At 27.8% G+C, this 22298-nt stretch overlaps 1 protein-coding gene across 19 annotated transcripts in view; it reads right to left on the reverse strand.

Annotated features, from left to right (window-relative positions):
• Positions 1–11650: 11650 nt before the first annotated feature.
• LOC107437615 (forkhead box protein P4) overlaps positions 11651–22298 on the reverse strand; it is a 297109-nt gene continuing 286461 nt past the window's right edge. For all 19 annotated transcript variants that reach the window (XM_043044143.3, XM_071186859.2, XM_087152137.1 and 16 more), the window contains 4 exons: positions 20874–21007; positions 16853–16985; positions 15764–15966; positions 11651–14565 (listed from right to left, as the gene is read on the reverse strand). In XM_043044143.3, the coding sequence (XP_042900077.1) occupies positions 14337–14565; positions 15764–15966; positions 16853–16985; positions 20874–21007 (699 nt within the window). In that variant the 3' untranslated portion in view covers positions 11651–14336. The remainder of the gene's footprint in view (positions 14566–15763; positions 15967–16852; positions 16986–20873; positions 21008–22298) is intronic.

Genomic DNA, 22298 nt, shown 5'->3' on the forward strand with positions numbered 1-22298 from the left:
CAATCTAATTATAGATTAAAAATTAATTACAAAACGTTTTAAAACAATGCATGCCTATCCATAACTAAAGAAAAAAATTAGATGTAGGTCAAGAATATGTAACAAATTCTAAATAAAATAAGACATTATTTTAACATGAAACAAGAGTTAAAAATATTGACGCTTAGATTTTTATACATCAAAATTAAAGATAACTTGACCATTTTGCAACTTTTTTTAATAGCATTTAATGCGCTTAACTCGTAAAATCTACTGATACTCCGTATAAAGAAAACTACTTAAATTAGGAATAAGTCCCTTAGAAGCGCTATATAAATTTATTTATTTCAATAATAAACTAAAAATCTTGCCGTCTTAAATTCACATAGGAAATACCATTGAAATGGTTCGTTCGAAAAATTGTTTGGAACGCGTTTGGAAGGAGGCGGGGTTTGACGTCATAAAATACGTCATCACTGTCCCTGTCTATACACAGCATGTCCCTTCCCCAAACAGTGATGTCATTTTGAACCAATAGCGTGATCCGGCCCAAGTGAGAATTAATCGCTCGTTAAACGAATGAAAAGAGGCTAAATCAAGACTGCCAAAAAAGCGAGTTATTCAAAATCTAGCAACCATGTCACCCTTTTTAACAATGAATGGTGTTTTCAATCGAAATGTAAACAATAACAATCTCGAGCTCGGCACCTACTCTAGTTCCGGTTAAAAAGTTTGCAGCTGCTTACTACATGTTATTCTGATAGGCGATGTTTTCAAACGGATAATTTCGTTTTCAATAAAAGAAATAAATTAGATAATTTCTGAGCTCAAATCTGGCCATATTTCATAAGATATTAATGTTAATATGTAATTCTGGTGAGTTTGAAGTGAAAATTTGTTTTAGTTTTTAGAGATATATTGTTAAAAAAGGTGACATGGTTGCTAGATTTGGAATAACTCTCTTTTTTGGCAGTCTTGATATGGCCTCTTTCCATAAGTTTATTACTGTTTGTTCTTGTTGCAAGCTGTGCACCATCTTACGTTAGTGTTAACACTTTTAGTATTGTAAACACCAGTATTGTTAGCATTGTAAACACACGTAATAAGTAATCAAATACATTGTTTGCAAGAATCTCAAAACACATCGATGCCAAATGGCTTTAAAAAACAACGGAAACAGTAACCCGGAAATTTAGGCGATACCGAGCTTGCAGCGTTCCCTAGTGTAGAAAACACCATCCATAATGAAGAAAATATTTAAAATAATAAAAAATAAAGAAACTAAAACTAAAAGTTCAAATGGGAATTAGATCATCCTATTAAAACGTAGAAATTTCAAATTTATTCGTTCAAAAAATATTTAATATTTTACGCTAGTTTACTTTTAATTCTGGAAACATACCACTCAAATATTTAAATGCTATTAAAATCTATTTGTAAAGCTTTCTAACGAAACAATTATTTAAGTTAAAAACAATATTTGTAATCCCTTTTTATTTCTATTTGCTCTACACACAGTTAATAAATAATATCACACAAAATTTGTAACAAATGAATAAATAAATTTCAAACTTGCCTAACACACACAATCTGCTGCTTTCATTTGGATTCCATTTATCTCTACCAACTCAATACAGCCATATTTTCCGTTGTTTTTTTATGCGATATTCAACAGGTAAACGATATAATTTAAAGCCTAAATTTGATTTATTTGAACACCCAAATGTACACAAACCAGTCATTATAAATTTAAAAATATGAAACAAAAAAAAAATAAAAAGGAAATTAAAATAACTGAACAGTGAAGTATCATTGCAGCGCAATAATACTTCACCGTTTAAGCTAGTCAACAAAATGGCGACAGTTTACCCAGCCAATCGAAAGTGACTTAAATGTAGCGGGAAAAGCATCGATTTAGTCTCAAAGTTGGGAGGGGGACAAGGATTATAGTTATGAAAATCGGATTGCATTATAACTATTCGAGATCGCAACACTCGAATACGCTATTCGGGGAGAAGACGGGATCCATCATGTCTTAACCCTTACATCTCCTCCTCTACGATATTTTCCCTTTCTTAATATCAACGACGCTCTCTTTTAGAATTATAATCAATGTAGTTTTTAGTTCTATATAGCTTCCTAATTAAGACAGAAATTGCCATAGAGTTTTGTTCTACACCACCCTAGAGCCCATTTCGATCGCCAGTACTTAAAAAAAAAAAAAAATAAAGATATCGTTCTAACGTTTTTGCGTGTAAATCATAAACATTGAAAAGTGATAATATTTTTAAAATGCTTATATTTTTATTAGATTCGCTGTACAAGACTTATTAAAAGCATAATTTTTTAATGTCGTAAGTAAACAATTTTTTGTAGATATATCTACAAACAAATTTATCAAAAAATACAGTTATTAATGTACGGTTTAAAAGGCCATAAATCACAACTAAAAACAGTCAAAATATTGATAAGAAGGTTAATTTTAGAAATACTGTTTTGCACATAATATTGATCTGCTACTTTAATCCTTTTCTTACTAATTACTTTTCACGATGAATATACTTTTTAATCAAGAAAAAAAGAAAGAAAAGGATATAATTACAAAGTTTTCTCCAGATTCTTGTACCCAAGGTACTGCTTTAAGACCGACCACGAGACTTTCGATTCCATAGATTTTATGAGCACAAGTACGTATATCGCATGTACTCGAGTCCTGCAGTGGACTGATCGTTAAGACACGGCTCCCAGCAGATCACCGAAGTCAAGCATCACTGGCTACGGTCAGTGTGCGGGTGGATGACCACTTGGATCAGTCTACGTAGGGACCGAGGGTGTGCGGTATTGGTCCTCGTTAAACTGTGCTACCGTAAAGTGCTCGACTTTGCGCGCAGGTCGTAGGGCTACCGAAGCGGGGGTGCCATCCCTTCCGCAGAGGATCAAAATTGTGATGGCATGTCTTCGGATCATCCTTCCGGATGTTTCCCAGACCGTCGCCAATAGCCCACTGTGCAGCTCTAGTGCGACGTAAATTAACAACAACAACAAATAAATAAATAAAATATTTGCTAAGATTAGAAAAACTTAGACTTGAATTAGAAAAAAAAATTCCTTTAAAAAATTTTACTTTTCTAAGAATTTTCAAAAATAGCCTCCTCTTCACTCAGAATATTTTGCATGAAATTAACTTAAGGTTGTTAACTAAAACAAAAATCAGAATTTTTTAGTAAATATTAAAATTATTAAACAAGAACTGCGCATTACATTTAGAAAGTAATGCATGGATAGAAAATTAAATCATTTAAACTTATAAACATAAATGTCAGCTAACAAATTTTGATTTTTTTTCTTCATTGTGTTAATATTGAATAATAGTATTCAAGTATATTTTTTAAAAAGTAAATATATTTTTTAGAAATTTCTTTTCGGTGGTCTTTGAAAGAAATCGTAGTTTCATGATGACTCATAAAAAATATAGTGGATCAGCCTGGGTAGGGACCGAGGGTGTGCGGTATTGGTCCTCGTTATACTGTTCTACTGTAAAGTGATCGACTTCGCGTGCAGGCCGTCGGGCTACCGAAGCGGGGGTGCCATCCCCTCTGCAGAGGATCAAAATTGTGATGGCTTGTCTTCGGATCATCCTCAGGGATGTTTCCCAGACCGTCGCCAATAGCCCATTGTGCAGCTCTAGCGCGACGTAAATGAACAACAACAACAACATAAAAAATATAACTACAGTAACGGTACGAGATAGAGAGTATATGGAATTTTGAAACTGGACAGAAAACAAAATTTTTTTTTTTAAATTTAAATTTTGAAAAATGTCTTATTTTCAAAATTTGCCCCAGCGGACAACAGACTGGTGAGCAGGTTGCTGGTTAACAGGACAACATAGGTGCTGCTTAACAAGATTAATTCCTTTGAATAGGAGTGTTAAGTTCGTCATTTCGTATTAGTGTAGGGTAAAATAAAACATTTAAAATTGTTAAAATCAATATTGTAATGCTAAAATTTTTATCCCCGGACGGAACGCACGGTGCTTGCATACTTACCGGTAAAGAAAAGAGTGAAATTCTGCAAGAGGATTATATCTTCCGTAACTAAATATTCTGGATGTTCCGTAACGACAGCCCTTTATATATATTTTATTAAATCTTTCTAATAAATGAAGTACACTTATTAAGGGCATCAATATGGAATCAATGATTGCATAAGCGATTAAAAAAGCATGAAAATTATCGAAATTCAAAGAAGAACATCTGAGGAAGTTAAACTAAAATCATTAAACCTGTTTGGTTGCCGAAGAAACATCGAGAAGAGTTGAGTGAGCCCCTCCAAGTACAAAATCAAATTAAAGTTTCTTAATATTCTTACATTCATATTTATTTTATAATTTTAATTTTTTTAAAGGATTATATGGGTCATTCTCACAAAAACAGTCATTTTCATGTCCCCAGTATATTTTATGTTTGTTTTACAGCTTACGAAAAAAAAAATTCAGGGAAAGTGTCCTTCAGAATGCAAGCTAACAAAAGAATAAAAATAAAATTATCAATTTTTATTTTTTATTTATTTTAGGTAATTAAAATATACCAATATGTCATTCCCTCACTTGTCCCCACTGCTGATTTAAAAAAAGAAAAAAACTGTTACTGAAATAAAATAAAAAATTTACAAATTCGTGTTTTTTATTTCAGAATACTAAAATATAGAATTCAGAAAATCAATTTTAAATTTAATTTCTGATAAAAATATTAACACAGCACTATTTTAAACTTTGTCCCCAGTGTTTCGCGTCATTCCCTCACAACAATGTTCTTATCACCTGCAATCTTCTTAGAATAAAAATATTTTAATAAAAACTTCAGAAGTTAACAACTGGCATCATAGAACAAAATTGCAGTATGTTTCCATCTTCAATTTAAAGGAGCCTTGCTGTGGAATAAATTTGAATGAATCAAAACAGGTAAAATTTTTTACATTTTTCATTCCCTCATGTCATTTTTTAGAGTAAAATAAAATACAACTTCATCGAGAAAGTGGATAATTATATGTTGCTTTCTTGTATGAATATAATTGTATGTGATTGACTTCAGAAATTAATTAGGCCTAACTGTTATTTTTAAATTTTATTGAATTCGTCATTCCCTCACTAGTGTATAAAGTGAGGGAATGATTCAAGATGAGTATATTATTAAATTTTTTTTTGTTCAATCGTGCAAGCCAATTTTATTTCCCAAACCTGTTAAAACTATTAAATATATAAGAGTAAATTATAATAAATATTAGATATACTTAGTATGTTATCATTTTCAAACTTTAAGTAGATGTAACTTAGATAAAAACATGTATTAAAATAAAATATCATTCCCTCACTATTAGTGTCATTCCCTCACTTTTTAAATAGTGAAAATAATTAATTTACTTATTAATTAGTTTGAAGAATAAATTAAAAAATTAATAAATCAATTTATTAAATTAATTAATTTATTTATTAAATTAATTAATTATTAATTATTATAAATTAATTAATTTATTTATTAAATTAATTAATTAATTATTAATTATTATAAATTAATTAATTATATATTAATTATTTAAAAATTAATTAATTTAAATATTAAGTATATTTTATAGGATATATACTTTCTTTATAATGCCATTACATATTTCTATTAATATAAAAAGTTTCAGAGCTTTTTATTCACTTTACTTTTTCGGGATTTTATGAACTGAAAAATGACAGTTTTCGTGAGAATGACCCATATATCAACATTACAAAGAATACAGAATCAGTGAAAAAGTATGTGCTCAAGAAACTAAAAAATAGAATGTTATATGTAGCTAATACAATTTTCATCATGAATGATTAATTTTTTAAAAAAAGATTTGATTTAACCGAAGTGTATTAGTATTCTTGTATTAATGCAAGACTTTTAATATACTCTTGTTAAAAAAAAACAACTAATGTGTGTATTTATTTATTATGCCCTAAAAATTATATGTCTGATCCATTAATTGAAAGAAAATTCTTAAATACTATGTCATAAACATTTTGTTTTAGAGGTATTCCTAGTATCCTATAATATAACACTTTGAAAAACTCACTCAGAAATTTTATTTTCTATTTAAATTGTTCCATACGATAAAAAACGAACTAAAACCAATTCAGGTAAAAAAAAAAGTTTAAAAAACGATAGTTATTAAAAGACTCTTTTAAATGAAATTACTATACGTATCGATAATTTATGTGTAAGATATTTAAGAATTCTTCCATCTAAACTAGTATTGAAGGAATTTTTGTATAACTCATTGAAATGAAAAAAAAATGGCGAAGAAGTTAATAACTTTGAGTATCTGTTTTTAGCAAAGATAGAAAATTTGCAAAAGATAAGTATGTAATATGTAGAATTATATATAAGACAATTAAAAGTCTCTATCTAAACTAGCATTGAAAGAATTTTTTGTATAAATAGCTCATTGAAAAAAATAAAAAAGTAGCGAAGAAATTAATAACTTTGAGTTATTTTTAGTAAGAATGAAATTTTTTTTTTAAAGAAAGTGAATCAAAATTATTAAAAATTATCAGTTATTAATATAAATCTCTATTCTGGATTCCTGATTTTACTTATGCTCTTTGTGACAGTGTGTAAAGGTAATATTAGTTACATCACAAACTTAAATTTGAAGTTTTTTTTAAAAATTACGAATTGTTAGACTTGGCTTCTGTGTATGAAAATATTAATGTTTCAAAGCCATTATTAAAAATAAATAAATTTTGCAACTATTTTACTTTAAGTACAATAATATTAAATACAAACTTATCAATAGAAAATTGATTAATTTTTAAAACAAAATTAATAAGGACTTAAATTTTAAAGGAACTTCGTTTGATCAGTGCTTATTGTCCAGAAACAGAAGTAAAATTCGGCACTAAATTCATATGATTCTGAACCATCTCCTAAGTTTCTGATCATCCTAAGTGTGAAATGTCAAAGCCTAAATCAAGTGTTATTAATATAGTTAAATTAACAAAGCACATACAAATAATTACAAAAATAAAAATTATAAACTACAAAAACAATTTGCATATTGTGTTCATAATTGTAATACATAGCAAACTAATTTCCATAATCAAATACTGCTCTGTATGAATGCTTAAAACAGTTAGATTATATGCTATATAGATTTTAAAATTTTATATAAAACTAAAGTGAATATAGTATAGTTGTTATTTTTTTAAAAAAAAAGTGAAATTTTTTTAAACTCCTGCTATTATGTTACCGAAATTTTATTAGGCTAAATTTAATTTATTAGGTTGAGGTTTTTTCCAAGTGTTTGTTCAGAAGTAGGTTTCTTCCAAAAGAAATCCCAACCCTGCATATTTATAAATAAAAACACAACACAGTTTTTTCAAACCTGCTGTTTTAATTTGGTCCTTGAAAAGCGACATTACATAGGTCTATGTACGTTTATGTAGCAATTATTTCTTTAAATATTGTACAAGATTTCTTCCAATTTACATTCTATTTCCCTATATCATACCTAAAATTACACTACATTTTATTTTATTGCTCATTAGATCGAGTAGCTAAGCTCATAGATGTGCTTAGCTATTCCTTAGCTCATTGTTACTCAATAAAACTGGATATATCTTCTTCACGTAATGGATGGCATCTCTTCGATCCTGTCCAGACACGATCTACATTTTCAGGATACGATTAAGACATTTCATGCATTGAAATGTCACAAATAAATCAACGTAATACAATCTTTACAGTTTAATTCAATAATTTAAGTTGAGTTTCAACTAATATTTTTTTAAACAAAGTATTCTTTTACAATATCTACAATGACATAAGGAGTTAATGTAAATGATAGTGACAAAAAGTGATTGAAGATGTTACAAGATTAAGAACATATATGTGGTAAAAATACACATATTTTTCATTGATAAAAAAACAAATTAAAAAATAATGCATTCATTCCCTTTTGTTACATTCAAGTTACCTTTGTCAGAATTAAGTAGGAAATATAAAACAAATAATATATGAGTATAAAGTTTTCCTATATAACTAATATAAATTTAAAAATTTTAATTTAACAATTAACTTAAAATTAATTAAGAATTAAGTTATAAATTTGAAAAACTAATATGATCAGGCATTTTTTCAAAACTAATATGATCAGGCATGCACAAAAAAATGTTTAAATATATATTGTTAATTTTCATTGAAAATTAAAATAGAATTTTAAATCTGTATTAATCCAATTCGATAAAATGTTTATAGAAAAGGGACTGCTTAAAAAAGAAATATATACATATTAGGTGATAAAAAAGTTTTTCTGGTACACTTGTAGCATCATAGCAAGAAACCAGGTTGGAAGGCTTTCTAAACTGTAGTAATTTTAATCATAAGCATAAAGTAAAATTCAGATCTACACAAATTAATACAGGTGGGCGATATATATTGAAATAACATGAATGATAAATATCAAACATGATATCATTAGCTTTACCAAATAGAATTGGCATTAATAAATATCGAATGAAATAACATTGCAAATATTATCGTGTAGGTAGATTAATTTTATTTGGGTAAAGAAAATATTGACTAGTGTAAATTAATTAAAAAGGTGAAATATTGCAAAATATTAGGAAATGTTGACATTAGGGATTTATTTAATTTTAGTAACGAAAATATTGACCAATGTAAATTAGTTAAATTGAAGAAATATCACAATGCAATCTGAAACATTGATACTTTCTGATTATAAACTGCTACATTAGACAATAAATTTGAAAGCTTATTTGTTTAAAATACATGCTCAATTAAGATTTTAGTCAACAAAAATATTAATTCATCATAATTTAGATTATAGGGTCTATGCAATTTAAAGGGATAAAATTAAATTTTTAATTTCATATTAAAAGACATTTTTTTTAAAAATAATAATTAATCCAGTAAAATTTTTTCATCAACCTCAAATATAAATAAAAAGATTTAAAAATGGAAAACACATATCAAACTAATGTTGTAAATAGCACAAATAATTTCTACAGGCCAGCTAAAAAGATAATTTAGTATATTGTTGTATTATGTTTGTTAGTACAAAATGTTAGAATTAGACATTAAATTGAAGGGAGAAACCTGAGGTATTTATTTACAGACGCAAATTACTGGAAATATTTGATTGTTGTCTGCACATCAATTCAGCATTTAACACTATTTGAACTAATATAGATTTTTTGTGAACTGTTATGATATAAATACCGCATAAAAAAAGTGAAATAATTAAGAAACCATTTTTACTGGTCTTTGCAGGAACTTTTAAAGACTAGATTAAGATGAATAACACATAAGGAAATATTCAATTGGTATTTTATGATTAACTTAAATATTAAGTGTGTTTAGATTTAAACATTAATTTTTATGTAAATAAAAATGCTTCCTAATTAGAAATCCGGAATTCTAACTAAAAGGGTTTGAATGGAATATTTATTTTACAGGGAATGCTTAATCTACCATATGATTTTCCAAAATTTTATCTAAAAACATTAAAGTTGTAAATAAAACTTGGAACTAAAAAAAAAATTGCCTTATTAACCTATTATCAATCCTAGTAATTAACACTAAAATTAGGCACAAGTATTTTTTTTTGATGTTAATTTTGATTTTTAACACTTTTTTGTATGTACAAGAGTATTTTTCAATATGTTGAAACTTTTTTTTAAATTAATTCTCGAGCTTGTATTGGGAAACAAAACAAAAACTACTTCATTTTAGATGTAGTTTTTCTCATGTAAATAGTATAACACATGTAACAAGCGTCATCATATGGAAATGACCTCTAAGACTAATTTCTGTGTGCAAACTACAAAAATACAATTGTCCAACATTTCTATAACACAGAACCCCCCTCCCGATTTTTACAATTCATACAATTACACCATTACAGTTAACCACATCATTGAAGTTGTAACACCAAAAAAGGTGTTTAATTTCATAAATGCAAGAATAAAATTTATACAAATTTTATTATCACAAAACTAATTTACAATAAATAAAAAAAAATTAAAAGTGAAATGGCGAAAAGAAAAACTTTGCTACAATTTAAATATTTTCAAGACAGAATTGCAGCAAGATTATTTTTAAGCAGCACTTTAAAACTAATCAACTGAAATTTATTGCCGTACTTCAGAATAAGCAAAGTTTCAATTTTGATGCAAGATTAAACTTAGTCTAAAAGTACTATAAGTTAATAACACTGCATAAACTTCAAAAAATAATAATATTTTTATTTATGTACTACATGTCTGCTTATGATAAGTTTTTGAAATTGTGTCATTTAGAGTTTTAGCATTAAGATAAAAAAAAAATGGGCAGCATACGTAGCAACAAAATTAACAATCGTTTTTGTTTATGATAGCTTAATTAATAAAATAATAATCAACTTGGCCTACTTTTAAGAGTAAAGTATTAAATAAAAATTTAGTTTGATATGAAAAATCAATTTTAAAAAATAAGAAACCAAAGATAATAAAAATGAGAAACTAAAGAATAATTTTTATACTAGTAATGTAATTGTTGGGCAACAAGAGCAGAATGTGTTTTGACAAAATTGAAACTTATCAATGTATCCTAAAACATTTACATTTTACTAGATTTTCATCATCCAGACACTTTACATACTCAAATTCAAAGTAATAATCAACTTGGTCAACTTCTAAGTGTAAAGTATTAAATAAAAATTTAGATTGATATGAAAAATCAATTTAAAAAAATAAGAAACCAAAGATAATTAAAATGAGAAACAAAAGAATAATTTGTAGAGTAATGTAATTGTTGGGCAACAAGAGCAGAATTTTTTTTGACAAAATTGAAACTTATCAATGTATCCTAAAATATTTAAATTTTACTAGATTTTCATCATCCAGACACTTTACATACTCAAATTCAAAATGATTTTTTAATAGTTAAAATATAAACCAATTTAAGTTTTGATATTAGAAACCATAAAAGTGATTAATTAAACATTGTTGCACTGTGATTTGTGAAATGAAAACATAAAAACAAACTACTTAATTATTAAGTATATATGGAATCAAATGAGGACAAAAATATAATGCCTGTTATGAAATAAAAAAAAAACAATTATATTCTTTGTATCCTTAACAGTTTGATATGTAAAAATTTTAACATTGTAGCTAATCAAGTTATTCTAAATATTTGATTGATATGTTAAGCTTGTAATAGATTTCTAAAGTATTAAATAATTATTAGTAAAATTCAGAAGAAAACCTCACACCTTAATGCTATTTACAAATGAAAGCAAATTTAGATTATAAATCGATTTCATCGAATATAATCAAAATAAAATAAGCAAATTAAAAATAACGTAACAAAAAAGAATTAGATTTCCCCACAAAAACTAATAAAATATTTTGTTCACAAAACAATTAAGTATCCTAATAAATTAACTGATATTTTTTTTTTAAACATTCAACTTCATGTATGATTTTTTGATTTACAGTAGATTAAATTATATTTAGAAGAATAAAATGCAAGAATATCCAATCAAATCAGTCATTTATACATTTTAATAATAATAAATAATGAGTATTTTCTTTTGCTTTAAGAGTCTTTTTAAGAAATAAAATAAAAAAAATGTCTCAGTCATTAGATCATATTTAATTAAAAGACAGAAATTGAAAAAACTATGTGTTCGATTTAACAAGTGGAGGCTTCACAGGGGTTATTCTTCATGGCACAAAAATAGACAAAAAAATAAAATGAATTGTCACAACATAATTCTATACAAAAATAGTAACAGTTTTAATGTTTTGGGAAAACTGATTTTTAAAGACCAGAATGAAAAACTTTTGCCTTTGCAGTTGATTCAATTATCATATTGCCCAGGGGTATGGTAGACAAAAATTAATAAAAAAAAGAGTCTAAAATACTAGTTTTGGATTAAAATTAGCTAAATTAAACATTGGATAATAAATATATATACATGGTGCTCTGCAAAAACTTAATGTGTAAGTTTAGGATCTTAATCAAAAATAAAACTTGAAAAACATACATATTGGGGGGTCACAAATCAATATTTAAGTGAGGAAAAACAAAATTTGAGAACGTAATAAGCAACTAGGAAAATTTTGATTGCAAAAGGAAACAGTGATAAGTCCAAAAGCGGTTATTAAAAACACATATACGTTTAACCTCTTATAAAACCACTTCTGATGCTTATTACCTTTGCCTTCCTTTACACTAGTTTGCCAAATTTTGATAGCGTTTATATTTTCTCCTTACTTAAATATAAATTTGAAACCACCAATATGAATACTTTCTTTATTTCATTCTTTGATAGTTTCTAAAAATACACATTAATGGTCAGATTTTACCAAATACCTTGTATAATAAAATAATGGTCAGTAATAAACAACTTTAATTAATAATAAGTTTAAACTTGCAAAAATATATAAAAAGGAATTTTAAAATTGTATAATTAAATTCAAAAAAGGTTATAATAAGCTTTTGAAACTTTTATAGGTTCTAATTTAATATTTCTAATTTTAAAAAATACAGCCATATGCATAAGTAAACAAATTTCTAATGTTAAAATTTTATTTATAATTTTCACTTTACTTTACTGAATATAATTTATTTTAATATTGAATTTCTGTTTGCTATCTTTTTTTTAAAATCATAAGCTTAAACAACAATAAATATTTTTTTTTTCTCTAAGGACAAATAAAATTGGCTCAGGGCAAAAGCTTATCATGCTTAACCATTTGACAAATACAAAATTAAATATTATATGCTATAACTATATACAAATGACAATGATCCTATACTTAGAAATCAGTTTTCTCCATCCAATGCAAAAGAAAAGCGCCTAGTTATTAAAAAAATGAGCAAAATTAATGAAAGGAAAATATATTTCTTGGCAACACTGAGGCTTTCTTATTTCAATTATGGATTAGCAAAACATGTATTTGTTACTTTTTTTTCATTCACATGCCAATTAACACAAGACAAAAACTGGACAAGCACATAATACAATAAACCAGAATTATGTTTTACACGGAATGATTTTTTTATTCTGGCATGGACTTCCATTAAAAAATCAATTTCAGTATATATATATATATAATTTGTGTGTGTATACATACTCAGCACAGTACACTGAAATTAAAGAAATTGTATCTATTTTAAAACTGGATGACAAAGTCCTCGAATGCAATTTAGCTCTTTCATCATAATCTCTTTACAACTATAAAAATGAATGCATCCCTATAACACTTCACAAGACTAACTATAAAATCACTTCCTTTTTTTTCTAAAAAAATGTCACAATCTCTGTTAATGGCAGTCAAATGAACAATCCCTTATACTGCCTAGAATTAACAATGAGAAAAATGCTCATTTCTTCTAACTTACTGTTCAATTTCATCACCGGTGCAATGGCTCTCGTTGAGTGAGGGCCCAGGAACAAATTAAGAGGAAGGAGGCGCAATAACAATTGCAATTGTAAGTGAGGTATATATTGCAATCAAAGTGAGGTATTCCTTGATGTGGATTAACACAAATTTTCTCGCTTCCCAAGGTAGTTGAAAAACTCTCACTAAATACTTTCGGAGAGCTGATTTGGCCGGAAAATTGATTTAGCTGCTATCAGCTACGAGATGACTTGATTGAGGTGGTGCATACGATTTGAAGTCTGAACAAGAATTTGAAGTCTTGAAGTCTGAATTCAAGAATTAACTACTGGTAATTACATAATTTATGAAAAAATTGGTTTTGTAATATTACTTTCAGTAAGGTTTAATGTCACAAGATATTTTGTTAATTTAACGGGAGTTACCATTTAAGAACTAGGTTATACAATATTAAAATAAGGTTTTAAGTAACAAGCCTTTCTCTTAATTTAATGAGAGTTGCATTTTGAGATGTTTTTTTTAATCAAAAGACTTGTTTTTTTAAAAAAAAATTATTTTCCACATAGTTTATCAGAACAGTAATTGAAGAAACACAGAATATTAAAAAAATGAGTTAGATAATATTTAAATAAGGCTAAATGTAACAAGTCCTTTTATTAATTTAATGGGAGATATATGTCCGAAGGCTTTCTATAGAAGGACTGCCATTTTTGTATTTTGGACATGTTTTATCATAACAGTATTTTTGAGGAACACAATGTGGCTAGAACTGACTTTACTAAAATAAAGGGATTGAACTGTGAACATTCAGACACAAATCTTGACCACCTCTTGAACAATTTCTATGTTACGAAATGCACGGCGAACAAGGTTCAGGCATAGCTTGGTGTCACAAGCTTTAATTAAATTACGTTTAAGGACAGGTAGTAGCCTGAGGCTCAGAGTTTATAGATGATGAGAGTGATAAGTCCTCTGCTTCCTCCATATCCTCTTCTTGATCTTCATCATGGACGTCATGATGATCAGAATTTACGTCAGAATGTCGATCATCTTCATCTATTCGATGTTGCATGTCTGGAGGACACATGTGTCCTGGCTCATCAGACATTGGCTCTTGTTTGATGTGAATATTTGACCCATTGCTGAAAAAAAATATATAATTAGAATTGCCATAGTAATATTCTTGAATTGAGAGTATGAATAAATGTAATTATTTAGTTATTCACAGACTATTTATTAAGAGCTTTCGCATAGAAGCAGCTATTTGAATTATTTAAAATTAACACTAAATCTGCCAACATTTTATCTATACTTATTTCTACTGCTTTTCAAATTGATGTTGTATTTTTTTTAAAATTGACTACAATTAATACAGAATTTAGCATAGGCAATAAAACACTATATCATGTAATAATTAAAACTGCCAACTGAAATAAAAATCCGTGTCAAGTATTTATAGTAACTAAATCCAAAATGTTGAAAATACATAAACAGGTCATCTACAAGATTTAGTTTAACTGCTGTATTTTCTAGCCATTTGGTTCGTCATATCTGCATCAAATTTAGTGTTATTATAAAAAGCAATAGCTTCAGGTATACATTTACCTGTTCCTTCAATTTACCTGCTTCCTCTAACAGAGTAGAAAATTTCTCTATGTTCAAAGTTACACATTTCTACTTTGAACTTAGAGACATGTTCTGTTCCATTTGCTTTTGCTGATTGTCAGAGTACAATAAAAGTACAAAAACCTGCTTGATTGTCTTTCTTTTGTTTTGCAGGTTCTTTTAATTCCCTTTTATTCATTCAAATAATTCCTACTAAGGTAGTTCTTTTTGATAGAAGATTTTTTGCCAAAGAAGTACTCATAAAAAATTACCACCGGTTATATTTCTTTTGCATCCTGTAAATGGCTCAAAAAGAGATTGAGAGCAACAAATTCATCAAGTGGATTTATTAAGCTGTTATTTTTATTGCATTGTTTACCAAATACTGAAATCCATTCCCAATATATAAACTCTCGATTTCAATGTCTGATGCCAGCTAGAATTTGATTTCACGCTTATAAATTTTGTGGACATATATTGTGTAACTCTGCATCTTGTTTCTGTCACAAATAGCTGTTCTCTAACAGTAATATTTGTACCTGGTTTGTATCAGTTCTGGTTATTTTCCAAATGTATTAATTTGTACATAGTTATAGAATAGAAAGTTGTGAAGTTATATCTTCACAAAAGGTTGTTTTTAATGTAAAAAAATGCATGGTTTAATGGCGTATTATAAACCTTGTGAGTTATGGAAGAACCAAATAATGAAAGACATTACTGTTTAGGGTAACTTACACAGCTGAATTATTCATTCCATGTGTTATCATTTCTACAACGTAACGCTCAGCTTCACTCAGTGCAGATGTGCCATGAGATTGGGAAGTTACACAGTCAGGAGTGGCAGCAGGTGTAGGAGTTGAAGTCGGAGTATGTGGCACGGCCCCACTACCTGCCATCGCAGAGTTTAGGAAGGACAAGTTGCTTTCCGCAAGAGCAGCCTGCAAGATGAAAAATTTTTGGTCAATAATGACACCACATTTAATCATAGGATGGAAAGTACGGTAAAATATTGACACCCACTGAAAACTATAAAAGTTTACATTAAAATATAAACACAAATAAAACTTTTTTCCCTGGCACTTAAAATTTCAGAACTTATTTTGAACTATATTTGTTAAAATATAAAAACAGTTTTCTCAATTATCTCTACTTTTACTGATGAGTCAGTTTAGATTAAAAAAAATCCTTCCGTAAAAGTTTACATTAAAAATTTAAACAACAGATATACATTTTAGTTTATTTATTTAAAAAGATCATTTAATAAAAGCCTACATTAAAAATGTAAACAAGAACACAAAGATTCAATTTTTGCTTGTTTATATGGCGCGGTTTATTAAATTATGCAAACAAGTTTTCTCTAGGTATATCTTTAGCTACGCCATTTTTAATATGCATGTATATTTATAGACAAATGCATGTATAAAACTTAAAATAGGCAAACAACTATCTAAGAACAAAAAGTGCGCTCTTCTCACACAACACTTATGGTATTGACAGCTTTCCTGACTATCTTTAATAAAATTTTCCTCTCAAAGATTGTGCAGGTTTGCCCAGCTCTTCATATCCACTTTTTTGTAATGATCTTGTTTTTTAAAAATTATGTGAAATTTATTAATCAATTATGTTTATAAAGAAACAAATTACGTGTAACAATCCTCAGAAGGGTTTCCCTTAAATAAGAAGAACCTAGATTGAAGATAATTTAAATGAGGAATGAATCAAATTCAACAAACAACCTTCGCACCGTAAATTGGACATAAGATGGTGCATTTAAGTGTTTTGAAAATATTACTCAATATGTATGAATACGACAAATATACAAACCTGTAATGAGGCATTTAATGAGTCACCATAAAGGCCTGGGCTCTGCCTCAATGGAGGGCTGCCCATTCGTCCTTGCCCATGCATTAGAGGTATACCTTGAGGAGCGAGACCTTGCGCAGGCAACTGAAGACTACTATAATGGGTTCAAAGAATTGTTTAATTGATGATGCATAACATTAAAGTTTAAGACAAATATTAGTTTAAAACTCGGTAAATAATTTTATAAAAATGAAAAATATATAGAGTGGATAATTAATAAGTATAACCCAAAGTATGTAGGAATTCAAAGCTACGACTAATTTGTAGTTTAAAATGCATTGCTCAAACCAGGACTTGACTTGTGGTTAGCTATATTTATATATAAAAAAAATTAATATATCAATTTATGTGCATTACAAAACCGTTGTGTTATGAGAATCAACGGCATACCATACATAATTTGTTATCTATGGGAAATCTATTGAATAAGAAATAAATTGCTGCAACAACCAAAATGAATTATAAATTTCCTGGATTTTGATAAATAGATGATGCACCACACATAATTTCTCTCAGATATTTATTGGGCAGTATTTTGTACGTTATTAAACATTTATCGGTTGCTGTAAGAGAGAGTGACCACAATAATTCCACTTAAGAGCAAAATGATAGAAATTAAAATACTAACTAATGATAATATCAACAATTGGACATACATTTAAACTATAGAACACCATATACTTATTTCAGATATTTCTCTTCATTTAAAATAAATTTTTTATTCACTAGTGCTGAGTTAAAAAAAATTCAAGTTTTTTTTTAACAATCTAAATTATTTTATTATTTCTAATGGCAGTGGGAATCGACACACGATAAAAATAACACAACTCAAGAGAACAAGGATATAAAAATTAAAAACAGTCATTTCCTCATTTGACACCTTGCTTCCCAGTATCGGTCAGCGATAGTTGCTCCATGGAGGGCACGCCAAAGGAGAACATGGTGGCCATCCATTACAAATGGGCCTTGACATATAGAGCAAAAAGGATCAGAAGCCTAACAATCTAAATAGATTTTAAAGAATTTTGCAATTTCAGATATTTCTCAATGTTTAAAACAAATGTTGTACCAATTAGGGATCAGTATAAAAAATCAACTTCTTATTAATTTTGAAATTGATTTTACTTATCTTATTTATATGTCTCAAAAATTGGAATAAATATCCTACTATTTAATGACAAAAGTAAAAAATAATAACAATTTTGAAACAATTAATTTATTTTACATATTTCTTAAAAAAAGAAATTTTAATATTCATAAAAATAGCAGTGAAGATCAAATGAGCAATGTATTTTTGTCAACAAAATTGGTTTTTAATAGTACTTTAAACAACTGTTAACATTAGCTATTAATAACTTTAATTTGGTTCCTAAAACAAAAATTTGACTTCACTGTCATCACTTTTTTAAGGGTGAATTATTTTATGCCAAAAATAAAACTCTTAATGAAGATTTTTTATGGATATATTTTCAATTCTTAAAATAAAAAACAATTTTATAATCATTAGAGCTTGGCTCAAAAATGATCATATGATGTACTTATAAAACTCTCCAATTTTCAATGCGTAGCTCTTTTACAATAAATTATAATCACCTATCATGTAAGAGCACACGGTAAAGATCTGATTTTATGCTAATTTATAAATTAATTAAAATTTTAATTTTCATTTAAATAATCTTTGTTTATAATTTATATTTTAAAAGTTGGAATAAGCAATGAATCAAACTAAAACAATCAAATTTAAAAAAAAAAAAAAGAAACCAGTGATTTTTTTTTATCAGGTTAAGAAAGTTAAAAAAAAGTCCATGTATGAACAATAAAATATAATACAAAAAATATGCGATCTTTATTTAAACTTATTAGAGAATAGCACTTTTACAATGAAATATAATCACTTATCATGAAAGAGCATATGATTAAGATCAAATTTCATGATGATTTATGAATTAAACAATTTTGTTCCATTTAAAATTTAAAGTAATTTAAAAAATAGAAATTTAAATATTTTTTTCTAAATATTTAAATTTGTTATTTAAATATTTTTTTGTAATTTACATTTCGTAAATTAGAATAAATTATGAGACCCAAAATAAAACAACCAAATTGTGAAAAAAGAAAAATGATTTCTTTTCTGGCTAAGAAAGTAAAAAAAAAAAAGTCCATGTATAAACAATAAAACATAAGACACAAAATATGTTATCTTTCATTAAATGGCAATTTATAAAACTTATTAGAGACTACTAGTGTCATTATAAGAGGACCACTAACTACTACAAATGCAGCTATATCAGTGTTTACTACAAAAAGCTAATTTTTAATGATTACTATAGCATCTATTAACTATGACTACACTAACTGTCAGTTCTAAAAAAATTACTACTAACTGTTGTAGGCTTACAGTACTTTTCAAACAGCAAAAAAAATGATTTTACAAGTCCATCATTCCTTCAAATAATATTATAGCTTTTCAGACTACGTAAGGAATACTAAGTTTATTTTTCATTCAGGTGTTACTGCTTAACTAGATTATTATATCTATTGCAGCACATTTTTCCATCTTCATGTTATTAATACAAAAGTAAATAACATTTATTTCATTTGGATGTGTTATATGAATATTCAAACCTTTAAGTTGAGCTTTTTTTCTTCTTTTTTTGTGATATTAAAACCCCTGATATTTGCATAAAAATTAAAGTAATCTAGAACATTCTTTTTAAAAAATTTATATAAAAGATAACAGTTTGTGAAATCAAAACTATTTTAGAACAATTACAAATTATAATTAAAAAATATGTTTGCCATAATATAAACTATTTATTGCTGTAATATCTACAATTGCTTAATTGTTGGCCAAAATTAAAGCAATCTAGAGCATTAAAAAAATTTTTTTTTTAGAGAAGATAACAGTTTGGGATATCAAAACTATTTTAAAACAATTTAAAGTTTTACTTAAAGAAAAACGTTTGACCAAAATGAAATGCTATGGCAGTTAATATTTTTTACTATACTGAAGAGAGATTCTTTTTCTTATATATAAAACTTATAACAATGGATTTAAGTTGGTTTTGAAACCAAACTCTTATCTTGAAGTGCCAAAAAAACAATATAATTTTTTAATTAAGTGTCACGGAATATTAATTATAACACACCCAAATGAAATAAACCCCTGAAAAAGACAATTAAAAATTAATAAATTTACTTCATGAAAACAAATGGTGAGGCATATACTGAAGGGAAATCAGAGCTCGAAATCAGTAGAGCATCGTGGAAAGCAACATGCAAGCGCAACATGCAACTGGAGGGCAAAGTTAGCAAAGAAGACTGATATCAAAAAGAAAATAAGTAGGAAAGTAATAAAAAAACAAACAGCAGGCTTACTGTGAGGAGGGGATGTCAGAGTCAGGGTATTTTCGGGGTCGCCCGCGGCTCAGGTGGCGCCTTCTCACGAACTCCTGGTCATCCACTCGCCACCACGACCCAAAGTCATCCTCATAGCGAACAAAGCATTTATGAAGAGACAGATTGGTGCGTATTGCATTCTGTGCAGAGAAGGAGGGTGGGAGAGGGCATGGAAACGGAGGTAAGGACAACGACCAGCGAAGAAAAAGGGCAAGGGCAAAGGTAAACACAGGTCATGGCACAAAGAATCAAACAAAGTGCAAAATAGGCAGAACATTAGAACAGAGCAAATAAAAGCATTTATTAACAAACATTCCAGCACAAACAATAACAGAAGCATATATACAGGTGATGCATATACATAAAATGCCCAAAAAGATAATTTTAGATAAAAATAAAAAGCAAGGTGAGGGAATGGAGGTAAATATGTTACAAAATTACATGGCATCACCATGGTTTATAGGGATTTTATTATATAGATAAGGAAGAGGAAGTAAGGTGAGGAGAGAGAGGAGAAGGAAAAAGAAAAAAAACTTGAATGAGTACAGTGTTTGTAGATATATGTACAACATCAAAAACCTACCCGGACATTCGTTCTTGAAGCCGCTGAGGACGACGTTTGTAGAACTCTAGTTCGTCCACGGTCCAAACGGCTCCTTTAACATTTTCAACCCGCATAAAACATTTGTGAAGACTTAGGTTGTGACGAACTGCATTCTAAATAATTAAGAGTACTGTTTCAATGTCACAGTTATTAAATTAATAAGCCAATATGTGGTCAAGTCATCGTCTTTGATGAAAATCCTTCCTTGTTTAACAAGTTTTTCCTTTTTATGTTCAAATTTTCTTTTAAGGTGTAAGATGAAAATTTATAACTTACTTATTTAGTTTATTTAATTAGAAATTACAATAAAATAAAAGAACATGCAGCAGAACCCTGCTTATTTCATAACTCCGATAGCTCATACTGATCACATTAATTTTTATTATGATGCAGAACAGAAAAAGACCAATTCAAATGTGAGATTCACAATGCTAAACAAACCTCCATTATTTATTATCTTTTGTGTCACATGAGTAAGATTTGTGACAGAAGCTAAAATAAAAGCATTAATCCATTGTTACATTAATGTCTAAATTTCTATTCAGAAAATCAGGTAAATAAGCATTGTGATATTCATAAATAGAAAACTACACAACTTTTCACTTCAAAAGGAAATATTTCTGAATCGGTACCCGTTTATGCAAACTACAACTGCTAAAGCCATATTGACAACCACACTGTTCAAGTTGGTTATCTTCTAGGAAGTTTTGTTTAGTTTCTCCTAGACCACTGCCCTGAAGAGGCAAAAACTTGGCATAGGTACCGATATAAAAATCTCCCGCTTTAAAATCTCAAAGAAAAGGGATATAAAAATATTGGAAAATCGATTAATGATCGCAGTTTAAGCTATGTGATTATAATTTGAAATATATTTTATTGTCTGAAATCATTTTTCGCTCTATTTACATGGGAGTTTAGGATTGGTAAATTTGTAACTAGTATTTAAGTAGACAATTGTCTCATAGTTTGAATGAGCAGGGTTCCTCTGTCTTTAGATATTAAGTAAACTATAACTTTTTCTAGCATGACGCATGCATATGAATTTGAAAATTTTTTAACTCTAACTAACTAATAAGACTTTTTAAACAGAGTTCAAACAGTTAAAGCATGTATAAATAAGAAGATAAAATGTCTATTTGTTGTACTTCTGCTTTGAAACAATATATTTTTGATTTTCAGTAAAAATAATTTCCTAAATCAATCTATCAGTCAATCAAGAATAGAAACAATTCGTCATAGAACGCAAGCTATACACAAATACAAAATCTTATGAACATAACTATTATTTATGTATGCAAATTTTTCATGTCAATAAGCTCTTTACTGCATACTTCACGAGCAAAATGGTGCTTGCAACAAATGACATTATTCAAAAGTCATTATTTGTTTTGTATTCATTACTTA

The sequence above is a fragment of the Parasteatoda tepidariorum genome, chromosome 9, assembly GCF_982258835.1.
Source record: "Parasteatoda tepidariorum strain Cologne lab strain chromosome 9, Ptep-v5.0, whole genome shotgun sequence".
In the NCBI taxonomy this organism is placed as follows: Eukaryota; Metazoa; Arthropoda; class Arachnida; order Araneae; family Theridiidae; genus Parasteatoda; species Parasteatoda tepidariorum.